A 25,966-nucleotide genomic window follows, 5' to 3' on the forward strand; every position below is an offset into this window, starting at 1 on the left:
GCAAAAAGAAAGTCCTCTTATCATCACACATCGGATATGCACACTGCAGTGCAGCTAGCAGGCTGCTGCTAGTTCGCTAGCTGCAGTTCAGTTTAACTGACTCAGCGTTCTAGCAGAGCAGACAGTGGGCATGACATATTTGCTGGGGATAGACTGATCATCTGATTGTAAATGTATCAAAAAAATGAAGTGGTGATAAAGTAAACCTACCTCAAAATTGGACTTAATAACATGACTTGAGTAAATTGTACATTAGTTTATTTCACATTAGATGTGTGAAATTTTGACACAGTTGATTTTTTACTGCAAATGAGTATCAGTCCCAAATATCAGTTTTCATTTTCCTTCATTTATACAAATCGGTATCGGTGCCGGCCCATGAAGAAGCCGTATCAGTCGACCCTTCGTGTTTACTGTGTTTCCATCATCAGTTTGGAGGCACGTTCACCATAACAGACAGTTCACTTCATCAGCGTTAGCGGAAATCAGTACTTCACAACAGGCCGTAAATTGGAGCAACAGTTACAATCAGCGAGCATGACGTGATGTTTAGGAGATGAGTCAGCCTCCATTTCAAACCGAACATGACATAATGCATTTCCCCTGGCTGGCTGTCCCACTCCCCAGGCCACATACACTGCTGGCACTGAATTACACGCATGTGCGAGGTAAATCCAATCCAAACAAATCCGAGAGACGACCTCCACACAGAGCATCACTATGGTTCTGTCCACGGTACAGTGTGCATGAAAGTCACGGGGGCCAGACGCTAAAAAACATTTATGTTGTTGATGGCTGTCGATGAGGTGATCAGGTTTTATAAACAAGTGATGTAGAATATACACATTTAGTTTTGAATTTAAACAATACAATGATTTGGCTTTCGGAGAAAAAAAAAAAAAAAAAAAACCTACAAAAGAAACCGACATGCATTACTGAACGACCACCAGTGGAACATCTGGTCTACACTACTGGGTGTTAATATGACTCTGACTGTGATATCTGTGTTGGTTGGGCTGGGTTAGGCTGAGGCATGAGAAGTGTGTGGTAAGCATCAGGGTTAATAACATGTCCGTTTCAAAAACAGGTCCTAGGTATTGGGAGTGGGAATATTTGCACATGATCCATCATGTATTTTTGCTTTTTCATTACATTTCAATTTGATGGAAGTATCATCTGCTAGCTGTAAGTCTAGCCAGTGGCTCAAGGCTTCATGAGGTAAATATCAAGTCATGTAAAAGTCATTAAAGTTCCAAAAACCACGTCAACGTCCTGTTTCACCCATGGAAGTAACCTGCTGGACTGTGTGGTTAATCGGCTGATACAGAGAGTTGCCCATTCATTGTATTGCGCACACACGCACACACACACACACACACACACACATACATACACACGCACACACTGCTGAGACACTTTCTCACACACACATGAACATGATTAACCAGAGGTCAGAGGTCAAGAGGAAGCCCAAGGTGCCGTCCTCAAGGAAAGACAGAGCTTGAGACAGAGAGAGAGACCAAATGTTAAAACATGGAACACGTGTTTCAGCTATCAGATGAGACTCTCTCTCTCTCTCTCTCTCTGAGTCTCTCTCTCTCTCTCTCTCTGAGTCTCTCTCTCTCTCTCACTCTCTCTGGATCAGTTTTCAGTCTCCAGACAGCAGCTGTCTGTAGAGAGGAAAAAGTTAGACCGAGTGGTCAGACATGGAATGTGTGAGTGTGTGTGTGTGTGTGTGTGTGTGTATGTGCGTGTGTGTGTGTGTGTGTGTGCGCGCGTGTGTGTGTGTGTGTGTGTGTGTGTGTGTGTGTGAGTGCGTGTGTGTGTGCGTGTGTGTGTGTGAGGGGCCTGGTGACAGTTAGGTACTTAGAGGCGCCGCAGTCACTGCAACAACAAACACATTTCTAATCTGTGACTTACATCACAAACAGCGTCACAAGCACGAATTATAAGCATCTTTGACTATTCGGAATCTTCATCTGTTATGAATGGACGGGTATTATCAGGCAGCCAGGGTTCTTCAAGTCAAAGTCCCATTCATATTTTGTACGGACACAATACAAGGCCACTGCAGTAGTATTTCAACTCTTAGATGGACGTGAAACTCGTCTGGCAGAATCATCAGCAGAACAATTTGTTGAAATAAATCTGCCACATTAAAGAAAAGAAACAAGGCTTTGTAGGCTACAAGTACAAGTCTCAGAGAGAACAGCTCGTACGAGACTGACGAACACACACACAGCTTCAGATTCTGTCTCTAAGCTACTAATCCCGGGTTCATGTCATGTATGTTACTGTAATTATCAACCTTCTACTTGTAAGCATCACATCATGATTACGAGTAGGACACAAAACAGTTGGCGGTTCAATGCAATTACACCTAAATTTAACTTGTCAATGAGCAGTATTTTTAAACAACCGGCTCTGCAATTACGCGACTGTTTTTGAGTCGTGACATCGGCAGTCACGATTTAAACATGGGACTCTTTACTATCTCTACCAAAGTTTGGATTAAATCTGTTCAGCAACTACAGCTGCACTTTGTTTCTGATGGTTGTGCTCTGCACTCAAAACTCTTTTTCCTTATGACCACTGAGGACCGTGGGTACTGTGGTAATGTAATGTGTATGTCCTTCATGTATCAATGGAGTGGCAGCCTCCTGCACTGAAATATGAAGCCACACAAGAAGCTCCACCAGCCCAGGCTGTGAAGACGACTGTGTATAGTGGCCAAACTGTGTAATTACAACGTCACATGATGCACTGGGCCCAACAAGGCTTCTCCTAGAAGCTAAAATTGTGAAATTGTGATTTTTGAGAGCATCACAACCCCAGTGGAATGACTTGTTTCACTGTCGTGGTTTGGTCCAGTTGGTCCAACAATATTTGGAAAGTCAGGGAGAGCAACACAATGAAATCAATGAATCCCTATTCAAGATAGTCAGGTGATAAACTGGAAGTTTGATGCTTCACCGGCAGAAATCTCCATTTCACATACTGCACTATGTGTAAAAAAGTGTATACCCAGAGAGCATAAATAAGCGCGTTTCTGGCTGTAACCGTATGGGGGATTGCTTTCCTTGTACAACTCACTTGCTTCTATTATTCCACCCTCCACCCTCGCTCCACCCCTCTGTCATTTTTGGTTTATCTGGGAGTTATATGGAGCCCTGCGCAGCCAAGATAGGGCCATTCGGAGCCGCCACACTGAGATTCACAGCGTCTCCTCTGAAACCTACGGATGACATCGGTGAGCACGCTGACATGCCCACAATAATCCAATAACTGGGCATAATCAGGTTGTGATAATTATCTGATTTGACCTGTTTACATGCACTTTAGTAATGCGATAATGGAATAACAGGTTTACATGATTCAGTCGATTAGCTGGAATTCTTTCAGAGTACATGAAGTCAAACCGTTTCGACGTCGTTCTTTTTAAACATTCTGACAACGACGGTCAGGACTGTCCTTAGGTGGGATTTGTTAGGTTTGCAAAACATGCAAAATAATGCTCTCCTTCTTTGTGGACAGAAAACTGTTTAGGTCAGCTGCTTTTATCTGATAAATGTGATATTGCATTATGCTGTTTACATGACCACTTGAATAATCTGGTAACTCCATAAAATCAGATAATCAGATTTATTAGTGTGCATGTTAACATGCTCACTGAGTCTACATCAGTATTTTACACAATCTCTGCTTGTGTAAATACATACAGTGTGATCCTGTCTATGTTTCAATCTTAATGCTGGCTATCAGCACATCATAAATGAATATTGTCAGCCTAACAGGTGTTAGTGAAGTGCAGGACTCTGTGTTGACACATCACTTCTTTATTACACAGTCGAAACCTGTGCGAATGGATTTAATGAAAGTCAGTAAGACACTTCATCTAAGTGGTTTTAGAGATGTGCAGTGCCAGTTGGAACTTGAATGATCCTAGCCATGCATGTTAGCTGTGCCCTCAGGGCACTGATATACATTAGAAACTACAGACCATACCCCGCTGCATCAGCACTAGCTGTTAAAGAGGCGGTGAGGCCAAGTTTGGCAGACTGTCAGCGGTCAGGACGAACAGGCTTCCCTTCTCTGTCCAAGTCCTGCCTCAGTAATAAGGTGCTTTAATTCCCTCACAAACGCTGGATGAGCATCATGCAGCAGACAGTGAGACTGAAGTCTCAGATCGGGGATGTAAAGCACAAAAGATCAAATGATAATTGTAGCCCAAACTGAGGAGTATTAGGATTAATGTTTCCACGCTTGTTCTCTCTGTTCTATTAATACTCTTCAGTAAGCCAGGTTCTGCTCGCTCAATTACAGTCTGACACAAATGTTCCTGTGCTTACGTGTGTGTGTGTGTGTGTGTGTGTGTGTGTGTGTGTGTGTGTGTGTGTGTGTGTGTGTGTGCAGCATCTCTGAGGATGTGAATGAGTTTTAATTAGTGTGTGGTTCAAAGACAGAAAGATAAAAGGAATGCCAGGAGAAGGTAGGAACACTACCAAAAAGGATTTAAGGATAGAAATTGAAAGAAAGAAAAACAATGAATAAAACAAATGACCACATAAAGCAACAGCTCTGAGAAAGTAACACAAAGACAGAAAGAAGAAAAGTGTTGGGAAATCACTCCCAGCTGCTTCATTCATTGTCTGCATGGAAACTATGAACAGAACTCTGAAAATGAATGAAATTCAGGATTCAAACACACAATTGCAGCGGGACTCTCCTGCAGAGAGCTACTTGTGGTCACACTGGAGTGTTCTCCAACCGTCTGTGACACACACACACACACACACACACACACACGGACAGCCTATGCCAAACCACAGCATACTAAATCTTCATATGCCTGCGAGGTTCAAAGTTTTAGGCTGAACTGAAGTTAAACTGAGGACGAGCCGTCGGTAATTTAAAGGTACAGTTCAGATTTTACGGCAGAAGACAGAGTGAGAGCAGCTTGTATTACCCATATTCATATCAATCTGTGGATATCACTCTTTTCTGGTGGGACTTTTATGTGCTGAGACTTGCAATCTAGTGACTGGTCAGAACGAAATGAGTCACACCCGACCACGACATGACAAAAACATTTACAGCCAAAAGATAAAAATAACCCTGAACAACACAGCGCAAAACCTTCTTGTTGCTTCATTCCCCTGTCGGTCCTTTAATCAAGGGCGTCACTTTGAAAAGTGGTGGGGACATAACGGCTCAGATGAAAAGACTTTTTTTTTTTTAAAATGTCCTTTAACATATGTGATTTTAGACAATGGAATGGGGGGGATCGTATGATGTCAGAGTAAATAATTACAGCGGGAAACTTCGCACACCAGCTCATCAAAAAGTGCAGAGCCGAAACAGACATCATGAAAACTTCTTTAATGTTAGAGAAAAAAAGACTTCAGCCAAGTTCAACCAATCATGACTCAGAGTTTAAGAATGAGCTTTGAATACTGATATGAGAGAGGAGTCAAAATGTCAAGGTATTTTTCAGAAAGTTTTAAAACTTCTTTTGTTCTTGTACAGTGACGGGGATAAAGTCGTCCATTACAAAAAGTGGGCGGAAGAAGTCACCCGCATCACCAGCTATGCTTTTAATTGGGAACATTCTGTTGTATTTGTAGACAAAAGTGAAGTTTGGATATTGAAAGAGAACTTTGGGCTCAGTGAACCTAACAGAGCAAAGAGCTGATCCTCAGAGCTCAAGCTGTAAGAGTTGGCCCCAGATGTTATTTCATCGAGGATTTTGACAACATAGTCTTGTATTGGAGCTTAATATTTAGAGATGTACCAATACCATTTTCCCTTCTGATCACTGACTGTAAAAATAGTGTACATAGCCACTGTGACGTCACTCACATGTTCCCCGTCGCCATCTTGGCAGTCCATGACGCCAAGGACCCAACTAATCAAGAATGATGTAGAGTGTGGTTGGAACTGAAGTGAACCTAGTTAGTTAAACATCCCGACTAGCTAGATGCTACCACGCTAGCAAGCTATCCTAACAATCCCATCCTAAAAAGAGTTCATTTCATGTGTGTCTACTCAAGCTACTCATGTGACTTTGACCATGGTTTTATGTTCTGGAAACAGTCAGAATACCTTACAGTAAATTGGCCCCAGGATAGTGAGCATCAACCGACACCAAAGGTGTGTATCTCAATTCTGCCACTGACCAAATTCAGCACTCACCAGATTCTCTTCCTGTTTCTTTTCTCTTATCTTCCTGTGTATTTTCTTTTTCCCCATCTCCTCTCTGTATGTAATACGGAACATAAATCACATTTCCAGTCAATTAAGCAAGCAAATAAGAAAGAATGACACTGCATCACAGTGGATTTTAGAACTGTCTGCAGCTCCCAAAAGAAAAGCAAAAAACAAAGTCTGGTGCTCTCCTCGACGGGTGTAGCTCCAGGCTCTGGGACCGCTAACAGGGTCACTTATCAGTCCAAAACTCAGCCCTCCTACAGTTGTCATGACCACGGAAATAAGCTACAGAGACCAAAACCATTTTCTGTACCAGACTGTCAGCATGTTTATTTCTGCTGGGAAGTTGGACACTTTAACACTGGGTCTTATGGGGATTGACTCACTTTTGAAACCAGCTTCGAGAGGCCATTAGAAGCTGTACTCCGAACCCTGTGTGGGTTAGGAGTCTCTTGCAGTTTATGAATATTGGTTACTTGTGCAGGAAAAAAAACTGTCAAACTGTCACAAGGTCCCTTTTTTTTTTTTTTAATAAAATGATTTGGGCGGATTGGTGTGTAGACTTGTACAGAAACTTGTTGATACCAATTCCAACATTACAGGAAGTATCAGTTGCATTTCAGAGTCTGGTAACGAAACAACCCTATAAAAAGTTGCCTGTATGGATAAACTTGCTCTATTCATGATGTATATTGCTCTAAACCATTCAGTGGCCGTTATCAGGACTGCTTGTCAGATGGTCAAACAGCTTAGTGAATCCTGTACCACCCCACCTGTCAAATGTCAGAGCTGGGAACCATCCCACAATTCTTACTGTTCAGCTGTCTAAGAAAGGAGCAATAGTTTTTGTTTTGTTTTTTTCACTGTTGTCATCCTGCACATACATCCATCACTTTAATTTGTACAACATTTTGAATGCCTTCCAGCAGAGAAATATGTGTCTTTATCCATGTAGTTAAATGATTTCACATTTTGCCCTTTTTATGACAACTGGCTTTTCACACATTTTCAGCGTGGTGGTTTGGAAACTCTATTACCACTTTTACCTCCTGAAGAGGTCAGACACCTCCTGGTGTGAACTTGTTATTTTCAAGGCTAACTGCTTGCCTTGCCTTCTTCAGGAAGAGTACCATCTTTGTGCTGTGTTAGTGTGTTTGGCAGCGACACATTTTCACCTCATGTAGAAGCTCCTGTTTTGCAATTTTGAAACAGCACAAACTTCTAAAATCCGGTGCTCATGGAAAGACTCCAGTGGTTTCAGTAACGTTTTCATCTTGATAATTGTTCCTGCTGCCTCCTCATCTCAGAGGAACAAGAAGGGTTTCCTGAACCTGACAGCCCAGGACCTGATGCCATGCTCAATAAAACTAGCATTACTGATGAACTGGAAACAGACATACCAGGACCCACCCCAAATCCCCTGGATCTGTTACACACGCAAGTGGAAATTTCACAGTAAATTATAAAGCTATCGTGCTCGTCATTGTATGACTACTCTGACATTTAGGGAATGTATGACACGCTTCATGTGTTGGTGCTCCTACACATCGCCTGCACCTGAAATAATGTTTCTGCGATCACAAACTGCAGGTTTACCGTCCGTGGCTGTCTTCATAATACGAATGATGATCGTTCAAGAGAGGCTGGAAATTGAGCTGGACTATCCATCTGCCTGTCACATGGCTGTAGTGAAGCCAGTCTCATGAAGACATCCAAAAGCTATTCCCAAGTATCATTACAGTAACATTTGTTCACTTCCAGACTTCCCCAGCTGAAGTCCAGTGCTGGTACTGAGATAGAGCAGCACACTAGCAAACTACACAAAACTAGTCAGACACGACATTCCTTCATACTTGCATCCACTGTGATCCTATTTCACCAAGAACACGTGCTTTAACTAGACCCCCCCCACACACACACACACACACACACACACACACACACACACACACACACACAAACACACGTAAACACACAGTAGTTTCCTTGTTTACTAAAGAGCAGCCAATAAAGCGTTTTACTGCCGTGTAGTGATGTATAAGAGCCTAATTACCGACTGCAGTGAATTAAATAACAGCACTGATGTCAGGGCATGAAGAGGGCAGTAAATCAGACAAAAATACATCACAGTCAAATACAATAACATGACCCTGCCGCTACCCCTTGGTGATAAATGCCAGTTTATCTACTACATGTGTTCGGGTTCATATGAAAGTAATGCAGGTGTAGCAGGCCCTGGTGTAAATAACATTTACATACACAGGAGCATCACTTTTGGATACGGTGTTAGATGTGGTCTCAGAATCAGAATCAGTATACAGCATATAGGAATCTGACAATGACCACCTTTAGTTGGCCTTTACTGTGCGTTAACAATGTACAAGACAAGGACAACAGAGCTCACCAAAGAAAAATACAATGAAGTATTATTCACACAGAAGTAGGTCAAACACAAGTGTATGAAAAGCAGCAGTTAAAAACATCATACTTGTGTACACCTTTACAAAATCATAACCATACATTACGGCACATATAGGCCTGCCTAGAGCCATTACACAGTATGAAAAGCACACTAGTCATTTTGCAGTCCGTTCTTTGACTGTTTTAAACGCCACAGTGCAGTTATTCTTTACAAAGGCTTATCAAATAAAGCAACACAGGCCAGAGGCTCTCAACACTTAATACTCAAAGGTCCGCATCTGGTTTTCATTTAAGTCAGTGGTCCAGAACTATTGGCGATACCAAAATACATTTAATCCAACATCACATCTTTCATGTGTCATATCTTTAGTTATTAATCGCAGTAAAACACCTTGAAAATGAAAGGTTGAGGACCTGTTGATCGAGAATATAGTTGAGCTTGCTAATAGCAATTACTTTACTACTTTATTAAAAATTTTGAAATCTGCTTGTGCAGAATTGAATGGGATACTGTCAATATGTTGGCATTCAGAAAGAGAGTCATCACAGATGGAAACTATTTTTAACAACCTTTGCAGCAATTCGAATATAGATTTCTGAGTTTATGCGGTGCACTACTGCCATACAAATTGATGTAGATTTCAAAGCTTATGATGTGCTCCTGAACGCACCATGAAGTCCCTCCGAGTGTGTCAAACTCTGACACAGTCAGACATCAGAGGAGAGAAGCAGAGATACATCTACGGAGATGAATGACACCAAAACACATCAGAGACGCTCAGCAGAGATTTTTTTTTTCGATTAAATTACTTTCAGCACAATTTGTCAGTGTGGCAGAAAGTCTTGGGAGATCTACTTGCCAACGGAAAATATACCCACATTTGGTGCTTGGCAGACTCCGTTTCTGACTCAGACATATTCTCACAGAAAACGAGGAAACGAGGCACATTATGTATCCTACCTGCCACTGAGCAGCCGACAGCAAATCCTCTGGTTTAACATGCATGAACCCGACGGCGACAACGCACAACACTGTATCTGACTCTCTGCAGCAGCTGACGGCTTTGAAATAAATAATTAAGTCCCATTAAAACACATCCATCTGTGGACAGGATTGCTGTAAATGATCTCCAGCCACACTGGATATTTGATGTCACTAATAATGCACTGACGAAAAGAAAATGTATGTCAAAGTAGGAAACAGCACACATCAGAACCTCACTCACAACACGAGGTGTGGCCTGGGTCCAGGCTGGCTCACAGCTCGGTCCACATGTGGACCAGAATATGGTCCTAACAGTATTTAAACCGATAAATAGCTCTAATAAAATTAACCAAAACTGAAAGAAAAAAAAAAGCACTGCGCTGGTTGTACAAGCATTATACACAATAATCACACGGTATTTTTGTGCACTGTCCAGGGAGTCAAATTAAGGCAGCAGCTTAAACATGAATGTGTTGGTTGTTTTCAAATTCAAATTTTAAAGAAAAACTGTTTCACTGCATCAGTTCTTACCTATGAGCTGTGACCGACCCAACATGCCTGTTGAGAAGTTTCCATGTTGTGACCATAAATCCAATGTGAATGAGCGTTTCACAGCTGACCTTCAAGTGAGCCGGAGCATCAGACTAGACAGGACATCACTCTATTTATTAGAGTTTAAAAAAAAAAAAAATATATATATATATATATATATATATATATATGGCAAAGATGATGTTACACTAGAGCTAAAGACAAAAATGAGCTAATTTCCTGTTATCTCATAGACACCTGCACACAAAGACTGTTTCAGAGATGCACACATGTCGGTCAAACAGCTGGATCTCTTCTAGTCACGATGTCTGTGTCTCAACTTGCACCGACCATTGCTGTTATTATCGATTAATGGACGGGCCGTTCTCTCAAATCAAACTCAAACATCACATTGCCTGTTGATGCCTGACTGATGCCTATTCAGTCTGACAAACACTACAAAAAAAAAAAAAAAACAGAGCCAGAGAAAAGCGGTGTCGGCTCACATTTGAGAAGCTGGAACCAGTAAACGAAATGATCTGTCATTTTCTTTCCATCAACTAATCAATTATTTGATAACAGTAAAATGCAGCGAACATAGAATCAGTCAGCGTGTTACTGTTCTGCTTTAAATAGGGCGAGACAAAGGAATCAGCAAGAGATGAAGAAGAAGAAAAGCTCAATAACACAGTGTGCAGGTCTGACCGACTCCCCCAGGATTCTTATCTGCTCTCTGACAGCTCAGCTCCCACAGGGGAGCCATCTCCCTCTGCTTCACACACACACACACACACACACACACACACTTAATGTAAACAATGTAAACGCAGGGTGGTGAGTAATTACTCAAGGTCAAGCATACTGCTGATCTCCAAGTATAGTAAGTCTTTTTAAGCATGCGTATGTGAGTGCATGTGGGTGGAGTGGAGCACTCCAGGTGAAACATGCAGTGTTACACTCTTTATTCTTTGCATCTTCTACGAGGGTAATTTCTACTAGAACATGAGGATCCTGCAGGACTGAGGCTGCATGTTCCATCATCATTAGTTCCTTAGCCAGTGATTCAAACAGAAACAGTCTAATCTCCGTACCGTCCCATTCATCTACACAGAAAGGATGCTAATGTTGACAAGTGTTGTAACCCCCATTTCTAAAAACCCAACCAGCCACTGTAGCATTCCTACTGGTGGAATGAATGCAAACGGGAAAAAAAAGCTTTTAGCCAGTTCCTCTCTGAGTGTTTCGACAAATGTTTGGTCCAAAAATGCCGACAGACAGCCGATAAAGATGCTGTAGGTTTCTGAGTTTTTGAGCCCTGGTGTCTGGATGCATCGCTCCCCCTCACCTTTTTTCATTTAATGCTGCCTGAAAAAAAAAAGAAAAAAAAGGAGGATGGAGCCACTCGGCCTGTTTCAGGATCCTTTTATTGCATCAGATGGGACAGAACAACCGCCACTGTTATGATTCTTTTGGTTTTCATGAAGTTTAGTGAACTCAGCACATTGTTGCCTGGCTCTGCCCAAAGTCAACCTGGAAAAGGTCACATGAGCCAAAGTGAACAAAAGCACCTCAGTCGAAGGAACGAAGCTTTCTTATGTATATTTTCTTTTAAATCTTCTCCCACACACATTAAAGAAATTCAACTCAATATAGAGCGAGCCTGGAAAAATGACTTACTTGCTTATCTATTCCAAGAGAGGAAGTTGAAATATAACAAAAACCTCCTGATCTGAGCAGATGGCCTGAGGTCTGAGGATGTCGTGAGATCTGAAAACACATTTTAAATTGTAGAATCTAATTCTTTATTTCAATTTTGCCGAGGACTGTCTGAGGCGTTTAATGGCCCTGTGCTGCTCCGTCAATCAGGATAAAAGCTTCCTGCCTCTGTCTCTCACACACACACACACACACACAAAGACAAAGACAAAGACAAAAAGCAAACACCTGCCCACAGCAGTTAATAACATCAAGGTCTATTAGCTAGCACCGCTAATCAGCTGGTAACACACACACTCACATACATGTCTGTTAAATGTCTTTGTGATGGATTATAGTCAAAACGGATGCTTGTTACACACACACACGCACACACACACACACACACATACATGGACACACGCACACACCATATGGCTGCAGCTGTCAAAAGACTAGAAAGCTTTTAAGGAGGGAGGAGACTAGAGGAGGAGGAGGAGAGGAAATCCTTTCTCTGCATTTATCTATTTAACACTCCCTCTCTCTCTCTCTCTCTCTCTCTCTCTCTCTCTCTCGTCCTCTTTCTCTCTCTCTCTTTGTCCCTGTGGCTCTCTCTATCGTTTGTCCCCTGGTGGGTAATAAGGGCTAATCCACTTAAGCTGCCTCTTTCTCCCTCTCTGTGCGCCGGGTCTGTCCCCCCAACATCCAACATACAGTACACACACACACACACACACACACACACACACACACACACACACACACACAGGAAAAACACACACTTCATTCTTCCCACCCATCTGCCACTGTTCTTGACACTGGGTGTGTGAGTGGAGACAAAGCGAGGAGGGAGGGAAGGAGGGAATCCCTGCCTCTCAGCAGCAGCATTTTATTGTTCCACACACACACACACACACACACACACACACACACACACACACTTCAATAATAGATGTGTAGCTCCTCCCATCCAAGTTACCTCACCATGACTCAGGACTGAGGCCTCATTTAAAGGAACAGGACACTCTGCTGCTCAATCTTCCTGTGAAAGTCAGTTGAAACGGTCGGCCTGCTATAAGTACCAATGTGTCAGTGACACAGACTCCAACCTGCATGTTCGCAAATGTGAAGTGACTGGATGAAGACACTCAATAGACCATATTCACACGCCGGCCATCTTCCTCTGACGTCCTGCTCGGCGCTGGAAGCTCATACGCTGGGATTACGTCAAACTGCTGTGATCTACATCGCAGGAGGTATAAGTGCAGAGAAACTGACCAATCAGTATCATTTCACTGCTTCCTGAATGACCAGCAACTAAAATGATGGTGGATGGTGACATTTTGGAGGGACATCAGGCTGTATTTCAAGTGAAAACATATGTGATACCATAAGACAACAGCTAATGTAAGGATTCAACCACGCCCTAGCTAACATGCATTGTTTGATTACATCCAGTGCATTTTCACTACCTGGCTTAAATGAGTGCTCACATTTTAGAATGAATTCATGCCTTTGCTTCATGTCAGACAGTACTGTTTGCTAGGAAGTGGTTGAGTCCTATCTTTAGCTGATGCTTTATGGAAGCGAACTGGTCATCAAATCCTTTGTTTTACCTGGAAAAATGTCCTGATGTCCCTTCAGATTTTCGCAACCCACTGTCTTTACAGATGCTGATGAATCAGGGAATGGAAAAATGATGACAATTTGTCAGATTCCCTACATTTATGGGCTTGAACACAGCAATTAAATGCTGAGCTTCCATTCTTGAGCGTGATGGCCATTGTGTCAATATGGTCTATTAGGCCAAGTACAGGATTTATCCCACTAACAAGTACTGAAACACATCACTGTGCCACACCCCACACTGGGAGGCATGTTCCTTTATTAATATAAATATGGGCACCATTGATATTCTGTTGTTCAAAGTACATCATAAAACATTGTGTTCAAGGACCATCATTGTAAAGTCCACATCAGGCTGACTGGGTTTTTTATGGTACGTTCATTTTTGGAGACTGAGTTCTGTATCCTCTTTGGAACGTATTGTTTCACTGTTTCCTTATTATTTTTACACCAAGCGTACACAAACGTGACAGTTTTCTTTCACTGTTTGGTAAATTGTAGGGACCAAAAATACCTGGTCAGGTTTAGGATTACATGCTTAAGGTTAAAATATCCTCTTTCACCACATTAAACGTGTGTAAACGTAGAAACGTAGAAAGTATAACCTCCCCCATGTGGATGTATTTTCCGTCTTCTCTGAGTCGCAAAGCTAAGACATTACAAAAAAAAAAAACAGAATTAATGGGCAGTTGCAATGAGGGTCCTGGAGCAAATTAAAATATGACAGTCCTAAAGTAACACTAACACAATGATATCAGATCTTGCTACCATAAATATTGAACATCTTGCCAAATCTGTGGCTGTAAATAGCCCAAAGCTAATGTACGTTTTACTTCTGTTTGAGTAAATTGCTAAAAACTACAGTGCAGAAGTAGGGAATACAGAAATAGGCTAGGGGCTGAGTGCTACAGATGGGGTAGGGAAGAAAAGTATTAAGGGATGGACTACCACACTGTGGGTTTGGAGATTTGTTGAGAATAAATGAAATAACCAGTCGGATCCTTTAACTCGCTGTGTGGATCATAGTTTTAGCATGTTCTTAGTGTCACTGTAATGTACTTCACTACGCAAAAGAAATATAAGTAAGAAAGTGCTTCAAGACTGTACTTGGGGGACAGAGACTAAGGCGTCTGTACCCTAGCATGGCGGTCATGCGTCCTACACAAGCTATCATATTCTGGATATGTTTATCCAGAGAATAAAGAAACCTTGTAATTCATTGAGCAATATACATGATTCTAACATTTTCCAATTGACAGTAGTGTATCCCACACAACACGTAAGGGCTGTGAAATCTAAACATAAGGTCGGATTTGGGGTGAAAAGTTCATATTTGAGCTGTAACAACAAAAATGTATAGTCTCGATCTATGGCCCTACTGACCTCTAATCTAAGCTAAAATTAACGTTATGTTGTTTTGCCACACAAATGGAGGACAAAAACAATCAGAGCTAACAACTATTAGTAGTCAACTACAGCACATCTGAGAAGGAGTGTGTGGGTTCCACACTGTGGATGTTAAAGTTGCAAATCTGTGGACTCGTCTGTTATCTTACCACCAAACTGAGGCAGCAGAGGCACCACGGACAAGCAGAACAGCGCCAAGTGTACAACTTCACGTAACTGCATATCATTCAGCACACTCTGCCCCTCACAGAAGCTTGTTGAAAGACCAACGGTAATAGAAGATAGAAGGTAGATAGAAGCCTGTGATGTTAGACGGGCTGTAAAGTTTTGGGGGGTTTGTTTGTTTTGTCGGAATTAAATTCATTCTAGCTGCGTGCCACTGCAAATATGTTCAAACATGATTTTCAGAAAAAGGGACAGCTCTACAACACGTCCTCATGACTGAATAGGTCGATTACTAGGTACATCACAGTTACCAGACAATATGACCCTCCCAGTGCGCCAGTGACTCATGCCACACCTTGGTTGTATGCTTACAGTTCAGTTAGGTTGAGGAAATATTGTAGTTTGGCTTAAAATCTTTATCCTTGTATTGTTATCAGATTTACTGTTTCACTGACAGAACTGGGTGAGGTGATGCCACACTATTACTACTCTGGTTTCTCGAAACCAGAACGTGAGCTTATCCTGGTTCCCTGAAGCCGAATATCGGGTTTAATGTGAGAACATACACACCAGTCCACAAACTAGAAAATAATTATCACAGAACACTACCAATAATACGTTCATCAAGCTCAAAACTGTGACGACAGACCAGACAAAGCCTATTTGGATTCCGTGGATACAACAGCTGCATTAACTGTTAACTGACAGATCGTACAAGTCGGGGGATTAGCTCCATACCAAAGCTGCTTTAAGAAATTACATTTTAATAACATGATATTCCCATGCGGCGCTGGTATGTCCCCGCTGTGAACTGCAAGAACGACATGATGATTTTTCTTCGACTCCGTGGCAAATAAAACGTGCGCTGGTCTGGTCTGGTCAGACAGTCAGTGGAGCGAAGTCAAAGAAACGTTTTCTTTGGCACAAGTGTTCCCTGGAAACAATTCAAGATTACATAGTAGTACGCACCCCAGGAGGCTACTTTACTCGTTGGAACTATAGATCATGTGTTTGGAGACAAGAGGCTTGTCTTTCAAAAGAAGCAACTTTAACAAGCTTTTACTGTCGTCTTATGATAGATTCTGGATTTCTGCTCATTATTCAGGGATGGGAGTCAAAGCATTAGCTCAAGTCAGCTGCTACTGTTCAGTTTTGCCGAACGATTAAAGTGGAATTCAGTTGTTCCTGCTTACAGGTCTTGGGGAGTGCTGTGTGATATGTGCACGTAGGGTTAAAAGGGGTGAGCTAACCAGACTGCTGTAGCCCTCCCCTCACGCTCTGCTTGAGGCAACTCGAATATACCAATTCATTTCTACTCGCATCAATCTCTTGTCGATGGCATCTTATTTTTCTTTTTTTTCCTTCTAATCACTATCATTGAATTTATTATGTTTTACTCCAATGCCTTTTTTTTCTCCACCGTTTCGCACAAAACCTAAAAATCAACTCCTGTCGTCATTCCTTCTGTGCAGTGAGAGCAGATGTTCAGTGAATTGACTTTAGCGAGCTCCGTTTCGGTGATATGCATTCATGGCAACACACGATCAGAGGTATCAGCGTAAGTGCTGGCAGTACTAGTGGATTAGTATTAGCCAAAGTATTACAGACAGTGTGATCTCATTGAGCTGTGTGTAAACACCCGCTTTATTATCAGTTTTAATCCCGCTGCATAAACTCAGTGATTTCAAAGGCACCTCCGATGAGGCTGTCCAAACTATATCTTGGTGAGAGTGGCCCTCTGTTTGCAAGAACTAAACCCTACATCATAATTCCAGTTTATCCAAATGTTCTCCACCTCACTGTCTCTCTGAGTTTCAGAGCTTATATTGCAGGTTAATCGGGCTCCAAGCCTGGAGGAAGCAGTGTGAATGAGTGGATTACTGGTCATTCATCCATGTAATGTCTCTGTTCACAAAAGCACTTGGATGCATACAGGAACACACAAACGCTTCTCCACTTCCCTCCATATGCCAACAAATTCACTCTTTTACCACTCTAACACTGGACAAAAAAACCCAGTCACACCCACCAACATCTGGCTTTTATCTCAAATGGGAAACGGTACAGTCAGCATTTATTCCCAGGTCAAATGACCCTGCAGTGGTCATGGACATTTATCGTCATTTATTGGCTGCAGCTCTGATTGGCAATGATGCAAAACGTGACACCAGGGTGGACACGCTCATTTTCGCCCCTTTTACTAGTACGATGGATGCCATGATGTGCACTAAAGTTCCCGACGATCTCTGTTCAAACAGCACTTGAACACTGTTCAGTCTGCAGTGAGTCTAAGGTAAAGATAGAAAAAGTTACCGGAACATTTACACTGGCCTTCATGCTACTTTCTACTGTTCCCTGACTAAAGGCAGAAGGGTTTTTGTGTATGCAATTGGCAGCATACTCATACTATGTTGCATCCAACTGGTTTCCAAATTATGTCTCCAGAACTGTCACGTGTTGGCGCAATGAATTGTGGATGACTGTATGCCCTTCTGGACTGCCTCTCTTCAAAGTATTCATGGTGTACCACTTGGTGACCAGCGCTGGCTAACAGTACTTTTAAAAGAAACTTGTTACGTTACAAGTTTACTGCCATTAAAAGGTAACTCGTTGCTTTCCTCAGTAGATAATGCAGTGATATATTAGAGTACTTAAGCGCTACCAAAAATGATGACCATATCTAGATGAGATAGTGGATCTGAGGAGGAAATCCTGATTGGATCTGACTGAGAACCCGAAGACACACCGTGTTAGCCTTGTGTCACACAGAAAAGCGTACCCCGATGTTGTCTATCTTACCCTAAATGGGATCATAATTTACAAAAATAAAAAATCACGATGTATTTAAGAGACTTGATTGAAAACTGACTAATAGATCAAGTGAGAAATAAGGTCATTTTCTCATAGACTTACACACAGACTCCTCCTTGAAACCAGTGTTCTTGCACTATGATGGCCAATCTGAAGACTGCATTCAGAATGTGTATTTCATACAGTCAATAGTTTGATGATTGTCATTTTCTTGCAACCTTACTAAATTTCCAGGAGTCGAGACTTGACTTGGAACAGCTGATAAGTCCTCCATCTTTTGCCTTTTCTAAACATCTCCATGGCTACAGACATTACTCATGGCTTTCAGCCGATTAGCTGGGAAAATTAACTCTAATTACCTGTTCATGCACACAGTGGGTGCTGGGTTCATTCCTCAGTGCTGGAATCAGAAGAACGCACACTGGGATTCAATCTCACGAGATGCCGCTCTTTAGTGCCAAGAAGAGGAGCATGTAAGGTATAAACCACGTGCTAACTTTGTATTTCACCGGAGAGGTTTGGCCTTTCTAATTGAATTCTACAGAGAAGCAAGAATCTGGTTCTGTTTTTAGCACTTGGACGCCGTCCTCTGCCTTCAGCCATGATAACATTCGGTGTGAAAGGAAGTCTTAATCTCCCAGCATGCCTGTGTGAGGAGCTGCTGTGCTTCACCTGTTTCTAACACGACGAGGCCGGGATGACATCATCAACTTCTGCTTGTTATGTCTGTTACTCTAATGACATGCGAAAATAGCGATTTACGATTATTCCGGTGGCATAGCAACAGCGGCGGCTATTGACAGACAGCTGGCGTCAGCCGTCTGACACTACGCTCTGATTGCGTGTGTGTGTGTAGGTATGAATGCGTGCGTGTCACTTCCTGTTTCCGTCTGATAATTTAGGGTCCTATTTATAAACCCCTGATTGGCATAACATTGAGCTGCCGTGCCGCCTGCGCTTTCCTGTGAGTGTATGTGTATATTTGTGTGTGTGTGTGTGTGTGTGTGTGTGTGTGTGTGTGTGTGTGTGTTTCTGGCAGACGTTGCTTAGACGTATACAATTTATTCTGACTCGTTCTCTGCTCTTTTTTCAAGATCCTCTGCTGGTGCTTTTTTTTTTTAAATGTGAGGATTCTGAGTGTCTTCTCTCAGCACTACAGCCATTTCCTACACAGACAAAATCATAGCAGATTCACGTCAGTTTCATAGCAGATTCACGTCAGTTTTCAATAATACACTAAGTGGCTCAGCCGCCATGCTGGGAAAGGCAAATCTATATCAACGAAATGGTAAAATCTATTTCAGTGGAGCTCATCAAGCTTGTATCTAAATTGTGGAAATTCTATCAGCGGTCTTTTAACACTGGGACACACTGAAATCACTGAGCCGATTACACTGTAGCTCTGATAAAGCCAAGTTGGGCTCAGGGTTTTGCTCCAGCTCAGCCGGTGTTGACAGTCAACAGATAAAGTCATTCAGTTTTTGATTACGAGGGATCCTAACGTGATTATCCCCCGATGTAGTTTCCGCCCATTGTTACATTACTCTGGACAGGTTTGGTTTTTTTTTTTCAGATTGACACTGGCACTGGTGATACAGCATGTGTGAGCAAGGGAACTGACGCTGAAAAAGAGCAAATGGCGTGCTGAGAGCGAGAAAGCTTTACTGTAATAATCCAGTTGATCAGGTTTCAGTGCAGAGCCTCCTCTCAGCTGAACTGACCTCACTCTCCTGAAGTTCTCTCTCCTCCTCCTCCTCCTCCTCCTCCCTCTCCTCCTGTGTACAGTCCTTTTTGATCCCTGTTTCTCCATCCAGGGCACAAAGGAGAAAGGTCTGCGCACAGTCAGGCTCCAAAGACAAAGAATCACTCTTCCTCAGACACTTGCTTGAGGAAAATCGAAATGTCGCCAAGAGAACTGAACATAACACCCTAATACATTAACAGCTACATAGTTGGACTGCCAGTGAGCTCCAAATCAACGTAATGTATATCACTTTCGTAACAGCTACAGGCGAACTGGGTCTTCATCATACCGTCACAGTTTAGGCAAGGAAACTACTTGGTTAGGTTTAGGAAAAGACTGTTGTTCGGCTTAAAATCTTTACAGTATGGATGTATCTGCAGTTACATTCTGTACGTTACGTCACTTACTAAGTGGCTGACTTTGGATTCACACCGGACACAGACAGCAGTCATCTGGGTGAGGTCCTCTTCTTGTTTAACTGACAGAGCACCAGATCTTCTACCTATGTGGGCTTCATCTCTCTGTACACTACTTTGCCTGACATGCGACCAGAGGTCACTGCCTAACAATAAAGCTGAACATGGGTTGCAATAAGCTACTTTCACAATCGACCTCTACGTTTTGCTTTTTTTTTTTGTTTTTTTTTCCCCCCCCTGATCAGGACAGGCTAGAATTACAGTATTTATTCAGAGCCGAGGAAGGTGCAGACCTTTCTCCTTCGTGTCCTGCAGAGATAATTAGTGTTTTGTGTTGCAGCTGAATATTTTGCCGGATGTGCACACACTTTGTTCCCGTGTCTCCATTTGCCGTTTCATCCAAATGAGTGTCTTCTAACAAACTGCAGCACTGACTAGCAGGTTAAGTGTTTTTGAAGGACGTTCGTTTTGCAGAATCAACATGCCTCTGATACTAAACAGCTTGGACATGGATTAATCATAGATGTGCCTGTCAGCCATTGCTCGGATTTCTGTGTTTACTCGTTTAACGTTTGTCCTTCAAAACTGAAATAGAACTGTTTACATTAATGGAAATGTCTGCCGGGCATCTCTTTGCAAGGTTTCCCAGATTAGTTTAATAATTTGTTAAACAAACCCGACGCAGAGAGCGGGACACACATCATCACTGAAAGTCAACCCTCAGATAAGTTCCATTCGTTTCCTGATGGAGGTTAATGTCAGACGAAAATGTGTCACGTTACACCGCGGACATTGTGTTACACGGTGTCACAAAGGAAGTAAAGAGCAAAGCAGCAGAGTGCAAAGTCTGTAATCTGTTTCTCCGAGGGGGGCTGAGTCAGCGCCGGCCAGTGTCAATATCACAAATGTGATTAAATCCTCGCAGGGGCATCGTGCAGAGGAATATGAGAAAGTTCTACCAGCGAGAGGCACGAGGAAGAAAAGTCAGCATGAGGCTCGCATGTGTGTCTCGTGTCATTACTAAGTCTGACGGCACTCTGGACAGACCGAGCCCCACAAGGAGGAATTCATTATGGCAGCAATAGAGGAAATGTCAGATGATGGCATATTTAAGAGAGCTCAGCTGGTTTAACAATGTCAGGAACACTCGGGCCCGTGTATGGTCCCCCTGCCATCAGATCGGTAGGAGCACTGTCACTCACTCGATAATGTGGAGCTGGTTTTAGAGATGGAGAAGCGGTGTGGAGAAAGCTCTCATTTCAAAGTCGGAGACATTCAGCCGATAGAGATCCGTCCCCGCCCTCGCTCTCAGACACGGTGGTGCATTTTAATGTGTGCAGGCAGCTTTTGTGTCTTATTGTCGAAAAGGAATCATTCCATCCTGCCCTTGTAGGCGGATCGCTGTCTCAGGAGAAGACAGAGTCCTCCACCTCAAGGAAGACTACAGAGCAAGCAGCGCTGACTAAGGACACCGCTGCATGTCTCAGCCCAGGCTGCAGACGGAACGGTTTTGACAGGGCATAAAAACACCTGACTGAAAAGAAGGAGGTAGAGAGGAGGCAAGCTCGTAGAAACCCGAGCTTCAATTGCTGCTGTTATTTTCTTTACATAAAACATTTTGAATATAGCTGCCGATTTCCAAGACTTGGATAAAGGACCATGATGATGACTCCCTGAATTAAAAGTCAGAAAAACAAGTTTGGCGAACATCTGCCACTGGAACTCTGTATGCTCTCTAAATTCTCAGCATTCGGGAAACATCACGTCATATCATGTCATGTCACTGGACAGCATTTCATACAGATGTTATAAAATGAAGTCGTGGGAGTAGTTTTCCGAACAGGGAGGCTGCACTTCAGGGTTCACTTTTAGGGACGAGCCGGCGCCGTTAGAAAATTGATCAGCAGCTCTGTTGATGTTAAATCAAAAGTTTCAGTCAACTTTTAAGAAAAAATTCCAAACATCTGCCTTTAACACACATATCCACAGACATTAATCGATAAAAAATCGTGAGGTGCAACATCAACAAATAAGAGAGTGTGCTGGATGTAGTATTTCAGATTTGTCTTTTCTGATAAATCATGATCTCACAAATAATTCCTGTTTGGATTTCTGCTTGACACTCCATCAACACTACAGCACCCATGAGCCTCAGGGACCGCTGTTGCACTCAACGTCAAAACACTACACCTTAACCAGCAGGACCTCAGCAGCACAAGCACAGCGCCCGGCTCCGTAACTGCTCATTTCCTCCGTCAACGCTCCCTGGGACTCGCACTCGACTCCGCTCCTACAGTTGTTGCACCTTTGACCAGATTTCAGTGAATCAGACAGCTTTTCCTGCACACTGTCTCATTGTCTGTACTGATGAGTCAACCAGCAGGTTTTCTATGTCCTCCTCCTGGTAACGCTCCAACTGACAGTCATCTAATATTGTGGGGGAAAAAAAATGAAGAGATCACACGTAGAGCCCTGTTACTCTATATGATACACACAGTGTGCGTACGTGTCTGATCTAATAAACTTCAGTATCTTGGCAGGATTGTTCATGATAAAGTTATTGAACCAAATTACACTGACAGAGAGAGAGAGAGAGAGTCAGGGTGTGTCCCCCTCCAGCACCACTGCATACTGTCTGTGTGTGTGTGTGTGTGTGTGTGTGTGTGTGCAGTTTATTTACCATCAATGTCATCAACATGTCACCCGTTTCCCTAAACTGATAAAAACCCTCTCCAAACCCTGCTCTCTGTCAAACACACAAACACACTTACTGCACACACACTTGAACTCATATCACCGTGAGATGATCCGCGTTTACATGTCTGCATTTTTGAGCCGGTATCCAACACACACACACACACACACACACACGTGATTAAGCTTTCAAAGCGTAAAACATGACTAAATTCTTCATAAAAGGCCCTTTCATCAGACATCTTGTAGTGCAGGTGTAAACACTGCTGATGTGATCGGTCACTGAATCCATCAGAAGACGGTTCAAATAAATCCAGGACTATTTTGGTTATCTATAAAGAAACAATTTAATCTCCTTCTTGGATGATTTATCAATTATTTATTTGGTCTTAATGTAAAAAGTAGCAGAAGACTTACATCACAAGTTCCCAGAGTGCAAGGTGGCGTGCAGCGAGGTCTCACATTTCAGTGGGTGGAACCAGAGAACAACGAGTGTTTGACATCAAAAAATGAGTTCAGCGATTAAATAAATCATGACCTCTGCCAAAGAGGTTATGTTTTCACCTGCGTCCGTCTGGTGGTTGGATTGTCAACCTGATCACACAAAAACCACCGGATGGATTTCCACCAAACTTGGATGGAGGATGGGTCTCGGGGCAGAATAGACCTTTTCAACCTTTTGGTCATGATCCTGATAAAGGGACGGATCCAGCAACCCTTTCTTACTTTCTTTAACACTGTGAGATTCTCAGGGAATAACGCACGGATCATGATGAAAAAAAAAAGTGAGGTGTATTGGTGTCTGGTGGAGGTGTGCGCTCTACTTAACTCTTCTAGATTAAAAACATGCCGTCTCCATTTATGTCTCCCTTTCTTTCTAGGATTCCCCAGTTATTCCTTCGGTCTTTGAGTCGGCAGAAGACTGTTGATAAAGGCCTGTGACAAGCTCCCAGAGTGCACGGTGGCGTGTTTCATCTGACCAGCTGTCCAGAACCCAAAGATATGAAATCAATGATCGTGGACAACTAACAAAAGCCTCCCCTGTCGGGGGGGAGGGACCGGTGACTATTTGCTGTTTTGGACTGATTAATGCCTTCAGCACTTAAATCCATTATCGCAGCTGCTGCCGATGACTATTCTGATGAATCTGGCAACCGTTTTAGCAACTAGTTCAGGGTCCACAGAGTGACGACGGCTGTAAGGCTGATTTTTGGCCTGCTGGTCGGACAGAGGGAGCAGTTTGAAGACGTGATGGACCAGGAGGCTGACAAATGATGACCGATGAAAAGACCCGCCGGTAGCACTTTGTGTGTTCAGCCATTATGTGCTGTTAGAAGTGTCAGACACAAACACACACACACACAAACAAACACAGTCTCCATCAGTACATCCTGCACACCACTATATAAACTCTAAACCCCATTTTAGATCATTTAAAGCACAATTAGTGTGTTTTTTTCTCTCTCTCTCTCTCTCTCTCTCTCTCTCTCTAAATGCATCAGAGTGACACACACACACACACACACACACACAGTATTACAGCTGTGACAGTTCAACACAAATCGTCGTTTGGACGCACAGCGCAGTGGTTCCCTGATGTTCCCATGAGCTGATGTGATTCCTTCCCGATCCTCTTTCTTTTGCAGGTACCAGCAGCATCTCACACACACACACACACACACACACACACGAGCTCACAGGACTGCAAACACATACACACGCACACACACACACATACACGCGAGCTCACAGGACTGCAAACACATACACACACACACAGAGACACAAGCGCGCGTAGACACAAACACAATCACGCAGTAAACGCATGTCGGAGCTGTGATCTGAGCAGGGAGAGGAGCATCTATCATGATTTCACGTTGAATCTGGAGGATCGTGTGATCTCAGCTGCTCGTGTGTGTGTGTGAGAGAGAGAGAGAGACAGAGAGAGAGTGCACGGAGCACATTTGTGCTGATGTCCACCGGGCTCCATGAGCTCCTCCAGACGCCTCTGTCACGTCCAGCTCGCCCTGATGCTTTGTGTCAGCTCGGTGCGGGGTGCAGGGTGCGGGGAGCGGGGTGCAGGGTGCGGGGAGCGGGGTGCAGGGTGCGGGGAGCGGCGGCTCTCCTACCTGTTTTGTAGAAGGCATCAGTGTCGGGGTCGCTGGGCGCCTCCTCGGCCGCTTCTGCAGGGTTCATACCGGAATCCGGTTCAATACAATCCACCGACAAAAGAAAGACGGGAATCAAGCCTCCGCTCCGGAAAATCCTCTCCTCTTTATTCCTCACATGTTCTCCGTCCACCTCTCTGCTCCCTCCATCCCCCTCTGGCGCTCTTTCTTTCTTTCTTTCTTTCTGTCGCCCTCTCGGTTTGTTTGGTGTCTCAGGGCTGGCTTCGTTTCTCTCTATTGTTCCCGGTCCAACCTCCCTCTCTGCTGCTGTCCGCCAGGGTCTCTCTACCTCCCTCCCTCTCTCTCCCCCGTACCTCCCCTCCTTCTGTCTCTCTCTCTCTCTCTCTCTCTCTCTCTCTCTCTCTCTCTCTCTTCATTGACCTTTATTAGATAGATAAAATGTAAGTGTTGTTAAGGCTTTTAGAGATGATTGGCTGGCGGGAACATGTATCGTCATTATCATTTGTGTTCTTATTATTGTGTGTGCTGTCGGTTTCAGACTGTGTGGTTATATTTCTAAAAAATTAAAGCAACGGCTCGTCAAAAAATAAAATAAAATAAAAATGTAGTCATTAGCTACTCCCTGGTGAGCTTCGTAAATTGTTGTTGTTTTAAAATGTAAAAACAGAAAAATAAAACCCAACATAAAATGGCTCCATAATGATGAACCCAAGGCTCTGGAAGCCCAGAGAGTCCAAACTGATTTGAAAATAAGTTATTTACACCCTCAGTGTGTGGTTGAGCTCATGCATCCTCGCTAACGCGTTTAGCCTAGCTGCTAGCCTCCAGTGAAGCCATAAAAAACGTCTTTAAAGTGAAACTCTCGCCAAAAGCAACCTAGGCTTTATTTGTGAATGTGTATAAGTCAAACCTTCATGCAAAAGCATAATTACAATGAAAGAGCCACTTTTAAGATTCAGCATAGTTTCGTTTTCCAGCAAGCTAATTTTCAAAAAGAAGGTTTTTGAACAATTCACATTAGCAGCGGTGTCTTGTCAGTCCCGAGTACGACCTAACCGGAAGCAGAGTAATGGTGGACCGCTCCTCAAGCCTTCCTGTTAGGTCACGCTCGAGGATCAACATTTATTGTCTGCCA

General features: G+C 43.1%; 1 protein-coding gene across 2 annotated transcripts in view; it reads right to left on the minus strand.

Moving 5' to 3' along the window:
- kalrna (kalirin RhoGEF kinase a) overlaps positions 1-25,134 on the minus strand; it is a 148,354-nt gene extending 123,220 nt beyond the window's left edge. The window contains exon 1 of one of the 2 annotated variants that reach the window (XM_037109054.1): positions 24,832-25,134. In XM_037109054.1, coding sequence (XP_036964949.1) covers positions 24,832-24,898 — 67 coding nt within the window. In that variant the 5' untranslated portion in view covers positions 24,899-25,134. The remainder of the gene's footprint in view (positions 1-24,831) is intronic. The other variant, XM_037109053.1, reaches the window with a different exon arrangement.
- Between the last annotated feature and the right edge of the window lie 832 nt (positions 25,135-25,966).

This window comes from Acanthopagrus latus, chromosome 9 (genome assembly GCF_904848185.1).
Source record: "Acanthopagrus latus isolate v.2019 chromosome 9, fAcaLat1.1, whole genome shotgun sequence".
Classification (NCBI taxonomy): domain Eukaryota; kingdom Metazoa; phylum Chordata; class Actinopteri; order Spariformes; family Sparidae; genus Acanthopagrus; species Acanthopagrus latus.